The following is a 19507-nucleotide window of genomic DNA, read 5'->3' as shown; positions in this document are numbered from 1 at the left end:
AAATCGGCCGCGTCGTCAGCCCGCATCGGTCACCGCACGCTCCGGCTACGCCGGAAAACAATTGGGGGCATCACCCGCGACCTATTGTGACAATCGATTAAGATCGCCAACGACTCCCGTCGGCCATCACACTATATCTTCTCTCGTCGCCCCTCGTTGCGCAGAGGACGGTACATACCATCGACGGTCGCGTCAGTAGCCAGATCTGGTCGCAGACTGACGTTTGAGAGTTGCGGTTTGACGTTTAGCTCGTGCGTTATATAGCGGATAAAAAAAATATGACCACCGCGGCGAGACCGACGTTCGAGCCCGCCCGAGGAGGGCAGGGTCGAGGTGAGAAGGACCTGAGCGCAATTTCCAAACAATATAGCAGCAGAGATTTGCCATCGCACACGAAGCTCAAGTACAGGTAAGCGGGAGGGGTGGAGTAATCAATTTTTTTTTAATTTATTTTGCAATTTAATGCCCTGTTTATAAACTAGTTGCATAAATTTTGGTATACAAAAATTTAGAATCCTCACGGAAAGTTGCTTGTGTTAACGGAGATTATTTTGAGGTTATATTGCGAGATTTTTTTTTTCTCTCTACTTACAATTAATGTTTCCTTTGCAGAGAATATGGACAGGGAACGGTCGAGGAGCTGCGAAATCGTGACTTTAGGAAAGAATTGGAGGAAAGGGAGCGAGAAAAGGATAAAGGGTCGAGCCGCCGTGCCATTGAACCTTCCAGAGAGTCTACTACGTCCAGTGCGAAAAGGCAGAAGCTAGACCAAGTTCCTGCAGCCAGCTTAGATGCGGATGATCCACTCGATGATGAATCGGATTCTGACAGCGATGAGGACGACACTGCTGTGCTCTTGGCTGAGCTGCAGATGATTAAGAAGGAGCGAGCAGCGGAACAAGCTAAAAAAGTATAGAAAATCTTTGTCACTAAAAATTAGGATACTCTACAAAATCAGTTAAGAGTAAAAGACTGTAAACTATCTTAAAAGTTTGCATATATGAATCTTCAGAGTGATAAATCATAGTTATTTTATAAATATCTCATGCTTTCTGAGAACATGCAGAAAAGACTCTCGTGATAGATTAATCAATTCATATATATAATTCAATGAAACATTATAGTTGGAACATAGTAAGGAAGAGTTCAGCAAATTTATTTCTTCTCACACTTTGTTTTGTATATAATTTTTTTATGATTGTAAAAAGTGAGAGATACATATATATAAAAAAAAGTAAATAGAAGAAAAAGAAAACAAAAGTAACAGAATGTCAAAAGTAATAATTAGACATTTTTTTGAATCATGATGTAAAATACTTTGACTTGCAATTAGTAGCTTCATCCCTCTATTTTACATTCATATTTTGCAAAAAATAAAAAAAAGTTGTTTTAAAATTTACAGGAGATGGAGAAACGGCAGGAAGAAGAGAGGATACGGATGGAAAATATTCTTTCTGGAAATCCTTTGTTGAATTATTCCTCGCAAAGTGGAAGGGTAGATATGAAAGTACGAAGACGATGGGACGACGATGTTGTCTTCAAAAATTGTGCGCGTTCCGAACCTAAAAAGAAACATGAAGTTTTCATCAATGATTCTTTACGAAGCGAATTCCACCGTAAATTTATGGAGAAGTACGTTAAATAATTCATTAATCAAGTATTAACACACATTGTAAATAATTTTTTTAATGCATTATATTAAATAAAAGCACATTTTCTCTCTTTGTATCTTCCAGAAAAATTAATTTCAATATATATATATATAATATATATATATATATATATATACATAGACATTAAATAATTATTCAACTAAATTAAAACAATAGATATATTAATGTATCTTTCAAACGGAAGAAGAGTTTTTTATATATATATTAATTAATATTTTAGTTTCTTATTGTCATTATCTATAACTTTAAGTAAGTAGCATATATAGAGATTACGTTATATTATAAAACAAAAATATCTAAACCATATTCTGCTGCCTTCTGTACGTCTCATTGTCAGATAAATAGATATTTCAAATATTTATAGGATACTTTTTCTTTCCTTCTTTGTTTTATTGTGACTATATATATATATTATAGATGATCCAAACTGTAGAATCTTTCTCTTCTCATATTTCATTTTACATTTATGTGAAAAAAATATCTATAAAACAATTCTAACAAAACTATTGATGAAAGATTATAATGTAATGTATTATTTAAATAAAATACTTGTATTTGATATAATTTAGTCCTATTCAGATTCCTTAATATTTATAGAAAACAAATTGATTTATTCATTCCATGGATAGATGCTTGAAAGGAAAGAGTTAAAGTCAGTCGGAGAGTGCAGTCTTCGGCTTCCGAAATCTTTGATTCCGTAACTGTCTAGAGCCCATGATACACCTGGTTAAATAATGTACAGTATATATCCTTGGCGATTAATCTGCATAAATGCCATCTCCCTCTCGATCTCCGCAAAGTTTTGTATCTCTCGCGACTCCTGCCAATCTCTGCTCTGCCCTCTCCTTTCTCCGCGTCACTTGGACATTTCGTTCCTGCGATTCCTATCTACGCCTTCAAGTAGTATGCGTGACATATGCATGTGTATGTCGGTAGCGATCCGGTCTTCGGACAGCGCGCAACGAATCGCGCGCTGGGTCAAGTATAACCGGTCCCAGAGGGGCCGTACGGGGTCTGTGGCAGCAGGCAGTCTACCGATGCAGCTGGTTATCGCCAGTAGACTTCTTGGCACCGACTTGACACCGACATGGCCAACCGACTTAACGCACCCGGCCCAGTCGTCATCCCACAAAGAGCCAACGAAGCTCGCGAGGAGCGTACTTGAATTAACACATAGATCGATGATAGAGGACTTGATTTAGCGAAACCGATTGGCGATTGATTTCCAATCGTCCAGAGAAATCGAAACTTGAATATTCGTAAAATATTCGAATACCAAAATTTCCTTTGCTCTCGTTCCATTCTATTTTCTTTACTTTCCTCGATGACGTGTCGAGCATTTTAATTTACCTCCTCGATAAGAACGTTTTTATGTATATGTATATATATTTTAAAGTAAATTTCCATGTTTTATGATAATGTCGTTAGGATATCTCATTGAAAAATTTAAAAGGATTGGAAAACAGAAGTTTGCTGTGACCTCAGAGTATATTGAAACTAAAAGCGTAAAGAATCTTTTATTTTTTATCTTTTTAATATATGACGGTTCTACAATATGTATAGAATCAACTCTAAAGACACATTAACTTTGACATATTTTTTCCAAGGAAAAACATATATAAAATTCTATTCTTTGCATGTAGTAGTCTGCAGACGTTAAAAAAAATTATTAAAGTCTACAAAAGTTTTAAGGAAATGAAAAAATCAAGAAGAATTCGCCTCAAGAAATTTTTGTCTACTCAAGTATTCCTGTATCTTATCTCTATGCTTTTTTTACATACTTGTACAAGATAATTAGTAAGAAATTTACGTTATTAAATCATCCATTTTCGAAATGCATTAGTATTCACATAAATGTAGAAAGTATATATAAGCATATCCATATGTTTATCTGTCACATTTAATCAGTTTTTTTTTTCGATGTAGAACAATTTAAAATTTGCTTAGATTACCAGAAGATTTGTATGATTGAGAAATGAAAACTAAGAAAGCTTTAATTAATCGCGTTTATCTCATCAAAGTTCGTATTAGATTTTATCTCTTTCCAATTAATTCTTATTATACATATATAATTTCGAAAAGAACTTTCTTCTGAAATCACGACGCTATATAGATATATATATATATATATATATATATATATATATATATATATATATCGTCGAATAAAATTAATTTATAAAAGTTTAAATGAAATAAACTCTGAAGAGATAACACGAATATGTACACAGATTTATTTCTAAGGAATAATTTCTTTTAATTAATTTTTGAATAGGTCTAAAAGAATTAGCAAAGTCTCGATACGTATTTTTATTCACACACACACACACACCGCTCATATCGCCTTCATTTGATATTTGCGGCTTGAATTCACTTTCACCACACGCAGGTCGCTAATCAGTTACATATTCTGTTCCTTTTACATTTTATGGATTATGCTGGCAATGTATACAAATATATAAATAAATTGTAATTAAATTACGCAAAAATTATATTTATTTAAATATATCGATGGTGTCGATGATCAGTATCGAGTAACTACTAATTCATTATTATTCTGATTTAATATAATAATAATTTCAAAGAAATACGCTAAAACGCACATCTTCAAACAGATAGTTCATAAAAATCATTTCATAAAATTACAATAATTTCATAAGCAATTTTTTTATTTCCTTGACACCTCGAGACCGACTACTTTTTACTTATCGTATCTTATTATTAAATGTAAATAGGAATACTATCTCCGAGCTAAAAAGATATTAGTTACCTACATAGAGGAATCTTTTACAGCCTCTCACACGAGCCGCCATCGCGTCCTCTAGTCCTGGTCCACGATACCACCTCGTTAAAGAGAGTCGAGTTATCGGCGACCAGTCCTGGTTGCCAATATTAAACGCCTACTCGTTCGTCAGGGGCGGTCCTACCTCTAGGATCCAGGAACGTGCAAATAACGAGTCGCAAAAACTACTTCGACTTCCGCTGCGTTTTCAGAAGTCGATGACCCTGTAAATTTTTCATAATTTTTACACACAACAACTTTCGACATATTAACTTGTCGAAAGTTTTAATAAGCATTTAATAATAAATGCATTTCCATATTTGATATTTGATTATCTTCTTATAAGCATGGTAAAATTTCAGTTATTAAACTTTTCGATATTGTTACAAATTAGAGCTGGAGAATATACATTTAGATTAAATTAATAATAAAAAAACTCTCGACTCTTCTATTTTGCATATCATGACACTTTGCGCGCACGTGTCTTTTTCTCTCTCATTAATATTATTCGGTTTTATTATGGATGTCTGTTAAATAAGCCTTACGCTCTAATTTGAAGTGTAAATTGTTATAAAACAGCCTCGAGTGATAATGACATACATTTGTGCGTGTCGTAAATGAAGAAGAAGAGGACAGCAAGCAATCGGAGAGAGAAAAGATCGACGTTGGCGATGGAACAGCGGGAGTGGGGCCGATCAGGCCCCACGATACGGGCCTGGGAGGCGGTGAGCTCGCTGTGAGACGACTCGGGACGACGACTGGCATGGGCCAGACAAACAGACTGCCACTGGCATCGCGAGAGTCGCCAGGAGTCATTCACGGTGACCTATGGTCATTCACAGTCCATCGACGACGAGCGTTGGTTCCTGCATAATCCGTTGATAGACACGACTCATCCACGAGATCATCCGATATAATCTCTAAAAATACATATTACTGATCGAAGAGACTGTCCTTTATCAAGCGTAATCGATCCTGATCCTGGTTTGTCATTTCTGCGATACTGCGCTATTACGGTAATAAAGTGTGTCGGAGAAGTATCTTGAAGTAGAAGTTAGAAGGAGCAAGGGGAGATATATATGTTTCGTCGAGACGCGCAAAGTGATCAACAGATATCGTGATAGACTGGTTCACTTCTCTTTCGGTTAGCGAGGTAATTAACAAACGGCGATGTGCGCGGAAAGATTGACATATTGTGTTATCGTCACGAGTGAAGAGAAAGATGAGCGAGAAGCAAACATCGAAGGTTAGAGCTTCGTGACAATTATTTTTGCTAATGGAATTTTTCATGAAAGCGAAAACGCCGGGTTGATCAACAGGAAAGACGCGATGCACCGTAAATCTCTCATTTCTTTCGTCAAACTCGTCAAATTCCAACACAGCCGTAACGATGCCGAGTGTTTGACACGCGCCGACGAAAACAACGATCTTGACAATCGTTTTCTTCGAGATTTTCGTGGTACCAGCGGAAGACGGAACAGCGGAACTATTAGCCGCAGCAGGAGATTATTAAGTCACTAAGGACAATCGAGGGACGAAGAGTCGCCGATTGTGGTTGTCCGCGAGCGCGCACGCGATGTCCATGTTCCTGACAACCAAACCGCAACGCGCGCAGTCGATCAAGATCACCGTTATTCAAGAATCTCGACCGCCGACTCGCGATCGAGTCATTAAGTCTCGAAAGATTGTAAGTTGTTTAGACTGTAAGATTTTTAGACTGAACGGCTACTAAGTTACGGAACATTTTCAATTCGGTGAACCTTTTGAATCGTTCAAGGTATTCGTTTAGGCGTCCTAGTTGTAGAACTGCTGAACAAAACGCACGTGTTTTACACACACACACACACACACACACAGTGAAACAATTATAAAAATTGATAAATTAGATCAAAAACTTTTCTTTTGTGAATAAATGTGTGGGGAAAAGCGAGGAGAGGGAACGAAGAAAGAAATTTCGAATCGATCCCTCAACTCTTGAGTCTTGAAGAGAAAATAGTGGACAAGAGGTCCAACAGAAAAATCGAGGGAAAAGATAGAAAGGAAAAGAATCTTACGATTAAATAGATATCAATCTCTCTTTAACGTTGTCAAGATGTCAGTCCGACCTTTTTCCATCCTGTTGCTCCTCGCAACGATTCTCGGCGACCTCATCAGTATCGGTAGCACCGAGAAGCTGAGCGGTCTGTATGTAGACAACGGTTTCGACCAGACGGTGGTTCATCGTGTGGTCAGTCAGCGTGAGAAACGCGAGCTGGAGCATGAGTTTCTGAACCTGCTGGGGCTCCCGGATCGTCCGCGAAACACCATCGGCAGGCCTCCCCAGGTCAAGAGGTCGGCGCCCAAGTTTCTGCTGGACATTTACAAGAATGCCCTCGGTGAGGACGAGGAAGAGAAGCCTGTAGCGCATCATCATCGCAAGGCTGGGGAGTTTGATCTCAGCGGCCAGGATTTAAAGGCGATCGATCAGAGCGACGTCATCATGACCTTCGCGGCACACAGTGAGTAATTCGAATTTCAAAAGTTTACTGACAAAAATGAACATTAGTATAGAGTATTTAGAAATAGATAGGTCCTTTGATTAATTCTTTTCCAGTTAAAGTCGCGAAACATTAATCACAGACGTGAATGAAAGAAAGATACTTTATCGTGAATTGAACTTCTCAGAAAGACGATTATTTATCTTCAGGAACTTTATTAATATTATTTTGAAAGAACAGATTTATTTTGAAGAACAGATAACAACTTTAATGTCAAAATATCAGATTAGATTTTTACTAATTATAAAGCAGAATTGATACTAAATTCATTGAAGAATATATATGCTGGCTAAAGGTCGCAGAGAATACATTTTTACTCGTAAATAAAGTGATACCTTCCTCGCGTTCATTCACCCGCTGATATTCGTATCACGATGGCCAAATGTAAAGTGATTTATCTGATGCGTGGCATCTCTGGGCTGTTTCGAAAAAGAAGTAATTAGCTGACATCATATTGATGATAAGAATGCAAATATATGTGGTGAAAAATAATGCACAAAAATAGAAAAAATTTTGAGAATCATTTTCCTTTTAAAATCAGTCAGAGCTTACAAATCATCTTACAGAAAATAGATCAAGTTCTTTTTATTCCACGATATATACCGTATCTTTTCGCTATCTTCTTCGAATTTCTTATGTATGAGCATTCCCGAAAATATTCCTCAGAGAAAAGCCGGTATTGCTTAAAGAGAAATCGATGAAAAAAAGAGAATGCTTTTCCTTAGCGCGCACGTTCCTGAGGGATGAGATCACAAGGAGGAAACAATTCTCGACAATCGACAAATGTAAAATCTATAGGATCGCTTTTGTTTTATGGTTTTGAGACTCAAAATTCCACTGACCCTTCGAAAAAGATAAAATCTCTCTAGCCTTTCTTTTCTTCTTTCTCTTCTTTTCTATTCATAACGCAGATATGAATGGTGGACGAGGAATCGATTTGAAACATCGAACGATATATATATATATATATATATATATATATATATATTTCGCGAGGATGAGATAAAAAGAGAGAAAAGAGGAAGAGGGAACATCAGATTCCTCGGAAACCCGTTACTGCCTCCTCTTCCTCCTCCTTCCTCTCTACTTTCTGTTCGTATGTCTGGTTTTCTATTTCGCTGTCATCCTCACGTTGGTGAGGAAACGTTCTAGACTATTCGACGCGAAATGCGACATGCATATAAATCCGATAGTAAGTACAACAAATTTGCAAATTGTTGCATACGCGAGACAAGTATAAGAGAGAGAGAGAGAGAGAGAGAGAGAAAAAGAGAGAGACAGAAGGATAGATGCAAGGAAACCGAAAAACAAGGACGGGTAGGATTAATTCAGATACACACGCGCTCGCCAAAGGCCGTATATCTTATGTACAAAGTTTCTCCCCGTTCTCCTACCACCGTGGGATACCCCCCTGGGAAAGACGAGTCAATAAGTATCCCTCTTTCCCTCTCTCTCTCTCTATCTCTCTCTCTCTCTCTCTCTCTCTCTCTCTCTCTCTCTATCTCTATCTCTATCTCTCTCTCTTTCCTCACGCGAAGCCACGGGCAGGTTAAAATGTCTCAACTTGGGGGCCCGAACTCGTCCCGCGTCCTTTTGCTCCCTTTTCCCACTTCCCTCCCGTACAATCTTCCTTCTTCGCGCGGACAGCGGGACGGCCGACTGCCCGGAGGGAGAACGGCATGGCTACGAATTATGAAGATTAGAACGCTGGATCCTGGAGATGGATGGATCCGCGGCGGAATTAAATGTAACGGAGCTGAAGATCGAGAGAGAAAGAAAGAGAGAGAGAGAGAGAGAGAGAGAGAGAGAGAGAGAGAGAGAGAGAGAGAGAGAGAGAGAGAGAGTGAGAGGAGTGTGCCAATGTCCGTGTGAAAATATTCTGTTCTCTCTTTTTTATTTATTCGTGTAATATGCACACAGAGTACCCTGTCATTCTAGTTGTTTAACAGAAAGAAGACTAGTCGCACGTGTCAACGTCGCGTGTTGAATTCACAGGGTGATGGCAAAAATTTACGCTGTCAAAAGGATTAGGAATTATCATCTCGGAAATTAAGAGGACGTTCATGAAACTTTATTCTACTCCCCCTTCCCCCCTCTCTCTCTCTCTCTTTCTGTGCTTCTTACTGTCTATGTATACGAAACACGCATACGTGTACGCGTAAGAAGAGACGCGAAGGGGGAGGCGATGGGAAGGTACAGCGCGGCGGCACAGCGTAAAAAACAAAAACGCACGGCTCGCCACAGAACGTTCCAAGACGGTCCCAAAAGCTATTTGGGACCACCCCGAGAGTCGAGGAGGCCCCGGCAATCTGGTACCGTTGGAATGCGACCGTCGGAACGAAAAAACAAAACAAATTTTTATGTCCTCCCCTCCCCCTTATTCTCCTCTCGCGTCCCTCTTCGGATCTCGCCGCCCACTTCAGTAGAAGCATTAGGCATTACTTAGAGATCCCCTTTCCCCTTCCCAGCTTCACAAGCCTACCGCGAAGGAAGGGTACTTCTCTCTTACTACCTTTCCTTTACTCGCAGGACGGCGGCTGCTTTGGCGGAAAGAAAGAGGGCGATTTCACGCTGCGAATTGTCCACGATTCATTTCTAAGGGCCTCCTCGGAGAGTTCAAGTGGGCTCACCAAGGGTCCCATTATCGACCGGTGCTCCTTTCACACAGGTTTCGTTTCGCGATAACGGATATCTCTAGAAATGTTATCTTCTCGTCGAGAAGAAAAAGGCTAATTACGGTACGATTGTAAATTTAGAGAGTAAAGTGGTTTTTGACCGAACCCTGAGTCACAAGGTTTCAAGGTTGAACCGCATTGATAAACACGAAGGATAGTTTACACCCCATTTACACCCCTGAAAATAGTTTGGGTTAGTAGAATTCCGTAAAATAAAGAATGGAAAATACATGTACATATTTTCAAAATCTTGACCAAGATATAGAATTTTTTCACGATGTCGCAATGTTATGACACTTGTGTGTGTGAAAAAACACAACATACTGTCACGTATATTTTCGCAGTAATGTATAAATTTAAAAATCTCATCGTTGAATAAAATTTTGGATTCTAAAATCAAATGTGCGAGCCTTTTTTGTTGCGTGATCATTATTGTTAGAGCTGTTAAACTGATAGACTTGTAATTTAAAATAGATCATCATGTCCCCGGGGTGAGGCATGAACGTGGGAAGAGGCTCTGGTTCGACGTGTCCGAAGTACCACCTCGAGAAGACATAATCGGCGCTGAACTCAGGCTGTATCGCGGCGCAGACATCAAGGGTCGCAAGAATCACGGATCTCACACGATTACGGTGTATCGAGTGTTGAAGACCGAGAATAAGTAAGATAAATATTATTCATACATGATTTATTCCATGATAAAATAATTAATAAAATTGTGCACTATTTTTAATCTAGGAAATATATGTAGAAAAAAGTCTAGGAAATTTTTGTTCAGCGTATATTACGCAATATATTGAGGTTTAAATTTTAAAAAGCTTTGCGCAAGATTTAACATTTTTCACACTATCAATAACAAGGCATAAAAGAAAAATTGTATTCGTCGTTCGTTCGCTTTTGTGCCAAGGACGCCTGGGTTAGACCAATTTCATATTCCTTCGGGCATCCTTCGCGGTTTTTGACATCGTCATCGTACCCCTAATTAGGAGGTCCTTAATCCCCTTCGCCGAAAAAGTCCCAAGTATTTGTTCTACCTGCAGAAGGAGAATATTCCGAACATCCTCTTTCATTTTTCTTCTTTTATCCTGTCTCTTTCTTATCTTTCCCATTCAAAAAACGACAGACATTTGGACTTTCTCTCAATTCCCTATCTTATTATCGTATCTGGAAAATATATGATATACGATTATGTTTAGAAATATATGAGTAGAGGAAGTTATTTGCAAGAACGATATATACAAAGAGCGGAAAATTCATAGATATAACTACTGAAAATATATCGCGTTCCAAAGATAATAGACGGTAGTTGCAGGATCACCAGCGGGCATCAGAGCTCATTCGGATAGGAACTTTGTGAGTCGTAAAAAGGAAAGCGTGGTGAGTTAATCCGAGAGGGCAAACCTCCTCTACACCGGCGGCAATCGGCGACGGCCTGTCTAGAGACGCTTCATCTAATAGACGTACCGCTCCGTCACACAAATCGTGAATCACGAGACGATCCATCACCGTTAACGGCCGTCGTCGTAATTCTTCTTAACGCTTGCAAATGTTAGAGTACGCTTTTAAGAATATTCTTTACATTTCCCCTCGTTTCCGCATTGCATTTCTTACAACTTTAATTGCCTTTCAAATTCATCGATAAATTAATTTTTCCAATCAATTTCAATAATACTTCCTCCAAGATTCCAATAGCCAAACATTTGCCGAGCAGTCATCAAAGATTTGGAACGAATGTCATCTGGTTATTTGACGTATATAATCGGCTCCACTAAAATTCGTATTAAAAAAAAAAAAAAAATAAAAATTTTTAATGCGTATCATGGTCACTATTGTTCTAGTTATCCACTCAAAGTGCTGTCGTTTCACAGTTTTGACCACCTAGTAGCCGCTCGGCATTTCAGCCTTTTGATTTACTATGAGGAATTGTAGAATGACAGCCGACGGCACGTCTCGCTTTGTCCTTCTCTCCCTCCCCGACGAGTTTTGGTTGGCATTACGACCTGAGCCTGACCGATATACCGAGCCCCGACAGGAAACACTATTCCGTAAATTGAGGTAAATTAGCCGTGGAGACGGACTAACAGGCTCTCTTCGTGTTCTCCGTCTCCTCCGCCTACGCAGTTGCGTTCAGAGGCTGCGTCTCTCTCTTCTCTCTCCTCCTCCTACCCTTTTCGCCGGCTGTGTTTCGGCTCTTTCCATCAAAGTCAAACTATGCGTGACGCATCCTCCACCTCCTCCTTTTCCTCCTCCTGCTTCTTCTTCGTCGCGAGACAAGCTGGCGACTCGTTGCTTTCGTAATAAGATCTCTTCACGGTACATCATTATGTTACGGAATTCCAATGGTAAACGTTCTTCTTCAACTGAGAGAAGTTACATTTGAAATTAAAATGGCGAGATATACATTTCTCTTGTAGATGAAGATTGAAACAAAGCTTCTAAGGAATTTCAAAAATCTCTAGAGTCTCATTGATTTGGAAACAAGATTATATGTTATATATACCATTTAATTTTATATATATATATATATATATATATATATATATATATATATAATGAAATAATAATATTATTATTTATATTATATGAATAAATAATTTAGACAATTGTTGGAAAATTAAATGTCAATTGATATAATTTTTAATTGTAATAAAAATTTCGTCTTCTTTTTCGAGAAATTATTTGGATTACATTCAATCTGCATTTGTAAAAATAATAATACGAATTCACATTTAGTCCTGTTCGATCAAACAGCAGGAAATCATGAAAAAGCTCGATTTAAAAAAAAAAAAAAAAAAAAAAAAAAAAACGCGCAGCTCGTTCAGTCACGCGATAATCGATCCGCAGAAAGCGGATAAAAGCTAGATGCTGCGAAGATCATTTGCTTAATGAACAATGATCGGCGTGTGTTTCTTTACTGAGTCTTTATTGATGCGAGGCACGCGCGAGGCTTCGCGATTAATTAGAAATTACAATCCGGAGAATCACGGCAAAGCATCTTCGCGATACGCCGAGATACGCCGAGACATGCGTAACGATCTCGGTATGCTGTTGAAAACACAATATTAGCTTTCCGTCACGCGTGTACGTTGTACACGTCTTGTCGATTGATACAAAACAAGAATACCTGTCATTACATCATAGTTAGTAAGTGTGTGCGACACTCACATTTTCGAGTAAAATAATCGATTGAAATCTGAATTAAGATTTAAATAAAAATATGTGACACAGCAAGTTATCTTACGAATATATATTTGTAATTTAACTAAGGAATTCCATTGGGTGTGTATATGATTTTTTTATATTCGAGGGTGCACAGAGTCTTTTAGAATTATTTATTTTCATTTTCTTCATGCAATCAGTTTTCATCTAAAGATATTTTTAAATCAAATTTTAAACTTATAAATAATTATAAATAATTTGTGGCACAATCATATTTTGAGATCAAATTATGTAAATTAATTGAATAGGACAGTATGGATTAGAAAATTAATATGATAGTTACATCCGCACGATAAAAGAAACTATATACCTACTCATTTCTACATCGTTTAGTGAAAATCTAAATAAGTATAATCATATGAATATATGTGATTTATTTGAATATTTCAGGACTCGAGAGTTACAATACGTCGATGCCATAAATACAACGAATAACCGGGAGGGTTGGCTGACGTTAAACGTTACCGAGGCTCTCGAGCATTGGGTAAACAACCCCGATGGAAATCGAGGATTATATCTCTCTGTGCATCCCGCTGATCGTTTAGGTGAGTGATGCATTTATTTCTAATTTGCATCTTGTTATTTTCATCTCGACGAAAACTACAAGGGATTTATTTAAGATTCAAAGTGTCAAAATAGCGAAGTAAATGTTCTCCACTTACATCGGAAAAGTTATTAATAACGTGATGAAATACGATATTTCTAAAAAAAAAAAAAAAAAAAAAAAAAAAAAAAAGAGGACGTTTCTGCATTAAAAGTCATTTTAAAGAAACATTTTGCTTCACCTTATGGATAAGAGTCTCTTCTATTAACTGTGTTTCCGTTCAAACTTCTCAGCCCGACTTCTTGGGAATAGAGCGCTAAATATAGAGCGACTTGATGTAAACACGAACGATGTTTATCGAGATAGGGTCGCGAGCAAAGCGCGAATTCGAGTTTTAATTCTTACGTTATTTGGAAATGTAATATATCTGTTTTCAAACACGAGAAAAATGTAATAGATGAAACAATATAAATCAACCTTTAAGTTTAATTAAATATTAACTCTTACTCCTAATAACTATTGTTATTTTTGGCACCTTCTAACTGTACAGGTGGGTCAGCGTATTTTCGATAAGTTTATTATCATATATATGTAAAAGTGTTTTAAAAAATCTGAAAAAATGTATATACCCTCTTTGAACATTCTGTATATAAAGACTAAAATAATAAATTTGAAAAATAATTTACTTAAATGTATTATTTTATGATTATTTGTTTTCGAGAAATTGTCGGGCTGTCAGAAAAATTACGGACAAAAATAATCCACCAGTACGGAATAAGAGTTAAAGGCCCTCTGTATTACGTACGATATTTAATGCAATTTTGAAGTAGTTTATTTGATGGAGTAATTTTTAAAATTAAATATTTTAAGGATTATATCCTTGGTCATATGTATTATATTCGTGTCCCTGCTGAATGTTACACCTGTTCAACCGCTCTCACTGCCATACTTTTGTTCTGCTGAGCTCGTGTGTGCGTGACATGAAAGATTAGTAGCTTAACAACGCCTCTGTTGAATCTTGAATCTCTTCCTGGTCTTCTTCGGATATTTGATATATCGTTGATGCTTAGTTAGCGTTTTATCTAAGCGTCTTGTCGAATCCTTGATGCTGCAAATTTTTCACCGAGATTTAAAAGCCTCGTCAAAACATAAATTTTGAAATATTCAACATTTATCCACATAATTTTTTTTTATAAAGTTTAAATTGTCATCGCAGCTTTATTTCCAACTCGTTATATTTTTTTATATTCTTCACAAATGAAGCGATTTCTTACTTTATAAAATCTTTCAATTAGATGCAAAGAGCGTAAATATTTTGTTCGCTTTCAAAATCAGATGTTACATTGAATAAGTTATTTGCTTGATCATGTTCGCGATTCACTCGCACACTTTGTTACTATTCGGGATACATCGTCTCTACGATGGCTTCCCACACTGATGAGATATACCTACTCACGAATGCGAGATATACTCGTGTTGAATTCAAGAGGCTGGGCAATCTTAAGTAGGAAAAGATCGAGAGAGAAAATCAGATACAAAGAGGCAGAGATTTTTCGGCTATTGAATCTCTCTGAACGAGGACAGGAAGATCGATAAGAGAGCTCATATGTGTTTACTAGATTATCGAAATGAAAAATCTGGTCCATCTAATAATGGTTTTTGCAGAAGAAATTTATTCTTTAGCTATACGCGAAAGTGTGTTTACGAATGTTGGTTTTTTTAACTCATTTTGTACAGGAATTGTTCTATTTTGTTGTCAAATATTTACACAAAGGATACATTATATATTTTTAATTAAATTAATTTTTTAATTTTAATATAATTAATTTTCACAAATTATCAGAATTTGACAAATCAAACTGCAAATGTTTTTATTCTAATAAAAAAAAGAGCACTTGAGTTATTAAATTTCGATAATTCGTAAAAATGAATTGAATTGAAATTAGAAAATTAATTTAATTAAAATAAAAAAAAAAAAAAAAAAAATTGTGCAATAAAATGGTACATAATGTGATAAATAAGATTGCACATATTAATGTGAATATGGGTGACTCAAAAGTGTATACAAACCGCAGTATGCGAGTATGTATATTTGTATGCGCGTTTACGGACAAGTGTGTTCATGTGTATACGTGTGCGGTTTGTTGTTTGCCGCGCCTAGATTATTTCATTACTTGCTTCTCTCTCTCTCATCTGGCTGCTTTCCTCTTTCCTCTTGTCTCACTCTTCAGAACGCGCAACCGGTTTACCTTTGATCGTTCAATATAAAACGCAAGATCGGAGAGTCACATGCCTCTCACGAATCTTTACGCCTCCGATTCCTGCCTCTTTCTCTCTCTTTCCTACCACGTGTTTCTCTCGCGAGAAACTCATCCAAGGATACACATCGCCTATATCTAAATATAAGCTAATCCTAAATATAAGCTGAGACAATAATCACATGTTTATACACTTTTAGATTCTACAGTATAGGTTCTTCGAATCCTTGTTGGTGACAATTTCAAAACAAATTATTGGAAAAATTATTAAGAAAATTATCTTCAATGTCCGAAATATATCTATCGGAAATTATAATTATGTTCCTACGTTTTTTTTTTTTTTTTTTTTTTTTTTCGCGTCTACGTAAAAGCGTAAAAATACACGATCATTCATTCTCTCCCCGATTGCAAGCAAAGGCCTTTTAGCCGGGAAACGTGTGTGTGCGTGTGTGTATGTGCGTGCGTGCTAGCCGGCCATGAATGGGAAAAGATGATAAAAATTACTTGAACTTGAATGCGCGATCTCTCGCGATGTCCGCTCCGAGAATCCCGTCGGTGCATTCCTCAAGCGCGCGCAAAGTGCAACAACTGCAGCGGCAGGTGTCCGCCGCAATCACGGCGAATGCGCATTCCTGCCGGTCAATTTACTAGCTTTCTCGGACTCGCGGAGCGCATACTGCCTACCACCGGCGATAGTAGATATTCCCGATCATTTGCATAAGACTTGGTTTTGCCGCGACCGAGCATTTAGCTCGTCGAGAAATAGTCAATTTACACGGCATCTAACATTATCGAACAAATGCAATATTATATAAAAAGACAATATTAGCTGCTTTCTCATAATCACTCTATAGTCGCAGTAGAGAGGGTGGGGGAGGGATCGAGAGATAATTAAAAGAGAAAGCACCATTTTCTGTAATGATAGACTTATTAGATGTTATGAAATTATTATTTAAGGAACGATATAAATATATATGCGTTTGAAGGAATAATTAATCCAAAAACTTGTCTCGAATGTTGCAATCCTGGAATTTTCCAAAGCAATAATTAAGACAAGACGATTGAAACGTTGGCGCATTCAAAGTGAATGTCTAAGATAGGCCAGCTGTGTGACTTTGCGCCGAGATTCTTGATTCTTGAGCGTTCAATATTCATGAAGGTTGACTATTAATAATCCCAAGAGAGACGCATTCTAATAAACATACATTTATCCAATACATTCTACTTACAGAGGTGATTCCGTGTAAAGAAATATGTAAACAGGAGTTCTCTGTTTTTCGCGTCGCAAAACGCGGCGATTCTAATGTATCAAGAGTAACTTCGATGAAAAAAAAAAAAAAAATACATGTAAATATTTCTTTCATACTTCTTTTTACAACACATATTTCTTTTCCTTTTTCTTTTATATACTAGTACTTTCTCCTCTTCTTATTTTGTGACTACACTTTCCAAATTCTCTTTGCGTTTGTTCCAAATATATGAATGATCATTATGACTAGCATCATCTAAGCATCGATTTTTTTTTTTCAATCAATAATTCGTATGTACAGTGCACGAAGTGAGACCGGAAGATATTGGAATCGTAGAGTTCCGGGGTGATCCTGACAAGCAACCCTTTCTGGTGGGTTATTTCAAGAGTTCGGGCATAAGAGAATCCAAAGTCCGACAGAAACGCGATGCCAGGAGGAAGAAGAAGAGCGAGTCCACCAATTGGGATTACCAGATCAATCCTTACACAGGTATGTATTCATACTGTGTACAAAGTATATTATAATCTCGATTCGAACTGAAATATAGGTACGTAAAGGCTATAACCGGATAAGCACATACAAAAAGTGCCCCCGACGAGTTTTCAAATAATACTTGGCCTGTCATTTTCTCATTGTAAAAAAATTTTTTACTCGCTCAAAATTTCAGCCCCTTAACTTTATTATTTCCTAAGTTATCCTCCTAAGTTAGAAAAATGTGAGTTTTTATTTTTCTTTTCTCTAAATATTTAAGATGATCCCATATCGATATTTTTCTGAATATTTATCAACAAAAAACACATAAAAAATTTTCTTTTCATTAATCTCGAATAAAAGCTCGATTTTTTAAAAAAGATTGAAATTAAGAAACGGCTTTTTTAACATGTTCCTTTCGAGATTCAGTCACAAAACTTTTATAGATTACTCTTTTTGTATGTCTCAATATTCTCAAATTTTTACAATTTTTTCGAGTTGGTGCAACATAATAAAAAAAATGGAAAATCCTTTTTTTATTACTTTTTGATAATAGGACGGAAAATTATTTATTTTCTTGTAATAATTATAATATTCATTATAATTATACTGCAGGATAAAAATATTTTTTATGCAAAAACAATTTAAAAGTTTATTTAAAAATTGTTTGAACATAACAGGCCAAATGTTATTTAAAAACTCGTCGGGGGCACTTTTTAGTATCCTTATCCGGCTATAGTCTTTGACTGGAGAAAAATCTGCTATGGCACACTTGTAAAATATGTAAATTGATGAAATATTTGTACTGAAGAAAAAATATTTTTTCTCGCAGATCCCAATACAACCTCACAAACGCGAACATGCAAGATCCAAACATTGTACGTCAGTTTTCGTGATTTACAGTGGCAGGTGAGTGGCATTATTCGGCATATCTTGTAGCTTCCGATCCCTCGTCGCAACCCTGTGTTGGATTACGATGTCGGAAAAGTAACAGAAGATCAGATAATTATTTATGTCCTCTTTACATTCGACATGGCGACGAAAAGCTTTAAATAATGCATGCTGTGCACTATGCCTTACGATCTTTTTCTAATGTTAAATATATCCCACAGGATTGGATTATCGCACCAGATGGATACGATGCGTACTATTGCAGCGGGGAATGCAACTTTCCATTGAACGCTCACATGAACGCGACCAATCATGCGATAGTCCAGACGCTGGTGCATCTCATGAGTCCAGGTAAAGTACCTAAACCCTGTTGCGCGCCCACCAAACTCTCGGCCATCTCAGTATTGTACTTCTTGGACGAGAGCAACGTTATTCTAAAAAAATACAAGAATATGGTCGTCAAGAGTTGCGGCTGTCATTAAATTATCCTCGCGATATTTTTCGATTACTTTCCGAGTTCTGTTGTTAGGATCGCAATCTGGGCGAGTTTAAAACTAACAAATTTAGTTGAAACATAATGAAAACAAAGAAAACATGTATTATCTTTGCTATATTTTATGTATTAAATATAAAATTCACAAATGTTATTGCGCAACATCTTTGTATAACAATTCTGGAGCGATAGAAGACACAAATTATTTTTTTAAATTTATCACAATGTGTTAAGCTATTAAATCATTTTATATATTTTGCATTTTTCGATAATGTAAAAGAGATTATTCATTTAAGAATTATTCATTTAATATTACATTGATCAATTTAAATGTTACATTGATCAAATCAGTCAGACAAGCGTTCAACAAGATGAAACAGTTAATATCTTTTGCATGATATTATATTATAATAACGCCATCGCTGTGATTTCCTTGCAATATGTGTGTTACAGCAAAGAATTCATAGATAAAACATTTGCACAAAAAGAAAGAGTTGTCTGGCGAATCGACTTAATTCATATGAAGAATCAATACTTTCTCGATCGCGTATTACAAATAGATCAATGATTTCACCAAATAGTTTTTGTATTTATAGTACGTAGGCGCGTAGATGTATTTAAATGGTGACATAAATTATTAATAATGAAAACGAATTGTTAGCGTGTATTAGTTATACAAGCATGTATAAAAACTACACAGTTATTATTACATGT

General features: G+C 36.7%; 2 protein-coding genes across 2 annotated transcripts; both read left to right on the top strand.

Annotated features, from left to right (window-relative positions):
• Window positions 1-15: 15 nt before the first annotated feature.
• Window positions 16-1751, top strand: C12.1 (spliceosome-associated protein CWC15). Its single transcript, XM_072907728.1, has 3 exons — window positions 16-409; window positions 613-910; window positions 1403-1751. The coding sequence occupies exons 1-3, from the start codon at window positions 279-281 to the stop codon at window positions 1643-1645; spliced, it is 672 nt and encodes a 223-aa protein (XP_072763829.1). The 5' UTR covers window positions 16-278; the 3' UTR covers window positions 1646-1751.
• Window positions 1752-5246: 3495 nt separating this feature from the next.
• Gbb (glass bottom boat) lies at window positions 5247-19447 on the top strand. The gene is made up of 6 exons (XM_072906940.1): window positions 5247-6953; window positions 10142-10328; window positions 13277-13431; window positions 17239-17427; window positions 18242-18318; window positions 18522-19447. Exons 1-6 carry the CDS (start codon window positions 6548-6550, stop codon window positions 18780-18782), a joined length of 1275 nt encoding a protein of 424 aa, XP_072763041.1. The 5' UTR covers window positions 5247-6547; the 3' UTR covers window positions 18783-19447.
• The last annotated feature ends 60 nt before the right edge of the window (window positions 19448-19507 follow it).

This window comes from Anoplolepis gracilipes, chromosome 15, assembly GCF_047496725.1.
Source record: "Anoplolepis gracilipes chromosome 15, ASM4749672v1, whole genome shotgun sequence".
Lineage (NCBI taxonomy): Eukaryota > Metazoa > Arthropoda > Insecta > Hymenoptera > Formicidae > Anoplolepis > Anoplolepis gracilipes.
The sequence above is the reverse complement of the archived record's forward strand: the minus strand, read 5'-3'. Positions and strand labels throughout refer to the sequence as shown.

Coding starts and splice junctions, on each gene's coding strand:
- C12.1 (XM_072907728.1), top strand. CDS start 279: ATGACCACCGCGGCGAGACCGACGTTCGAGCCCGCCCGAGGAGGGCAG. Junction 410..612: donor CACACGAAGCTCAAGTACAG/GTAAGCGGGAGG, acceptor TTTCCTTTGCAG/AGAATATGGACAGGGAACGG. Junction 911..1,402: donor CAGCGGAACAAGCTAAAAAA/GTATAGAAAATC, acceptor TAAAATTTACAG/GAGATGGAGAAACGGCAGGA.
- Gbb (XM_072906940.1), top strand. CDS start 6,548: ATGTCAGTCCGACCTTTTTCCATCCTGTTGCTCCTCGCAACGATTCTC. Junction 10,329..13,276: donor GTGTTGAAGACCGAGAATAA/GTAAGATAAATA, acceptor TGAATATTTCAG/GACTCGAGAGTTACAATACG. Junction 17,428..18,241: donor CCAGATCAATCCTTACACAG/GTATGTATTCAT, acceptor TTTTTCTCGCAG/ATCCCAATACAACCTCACAA.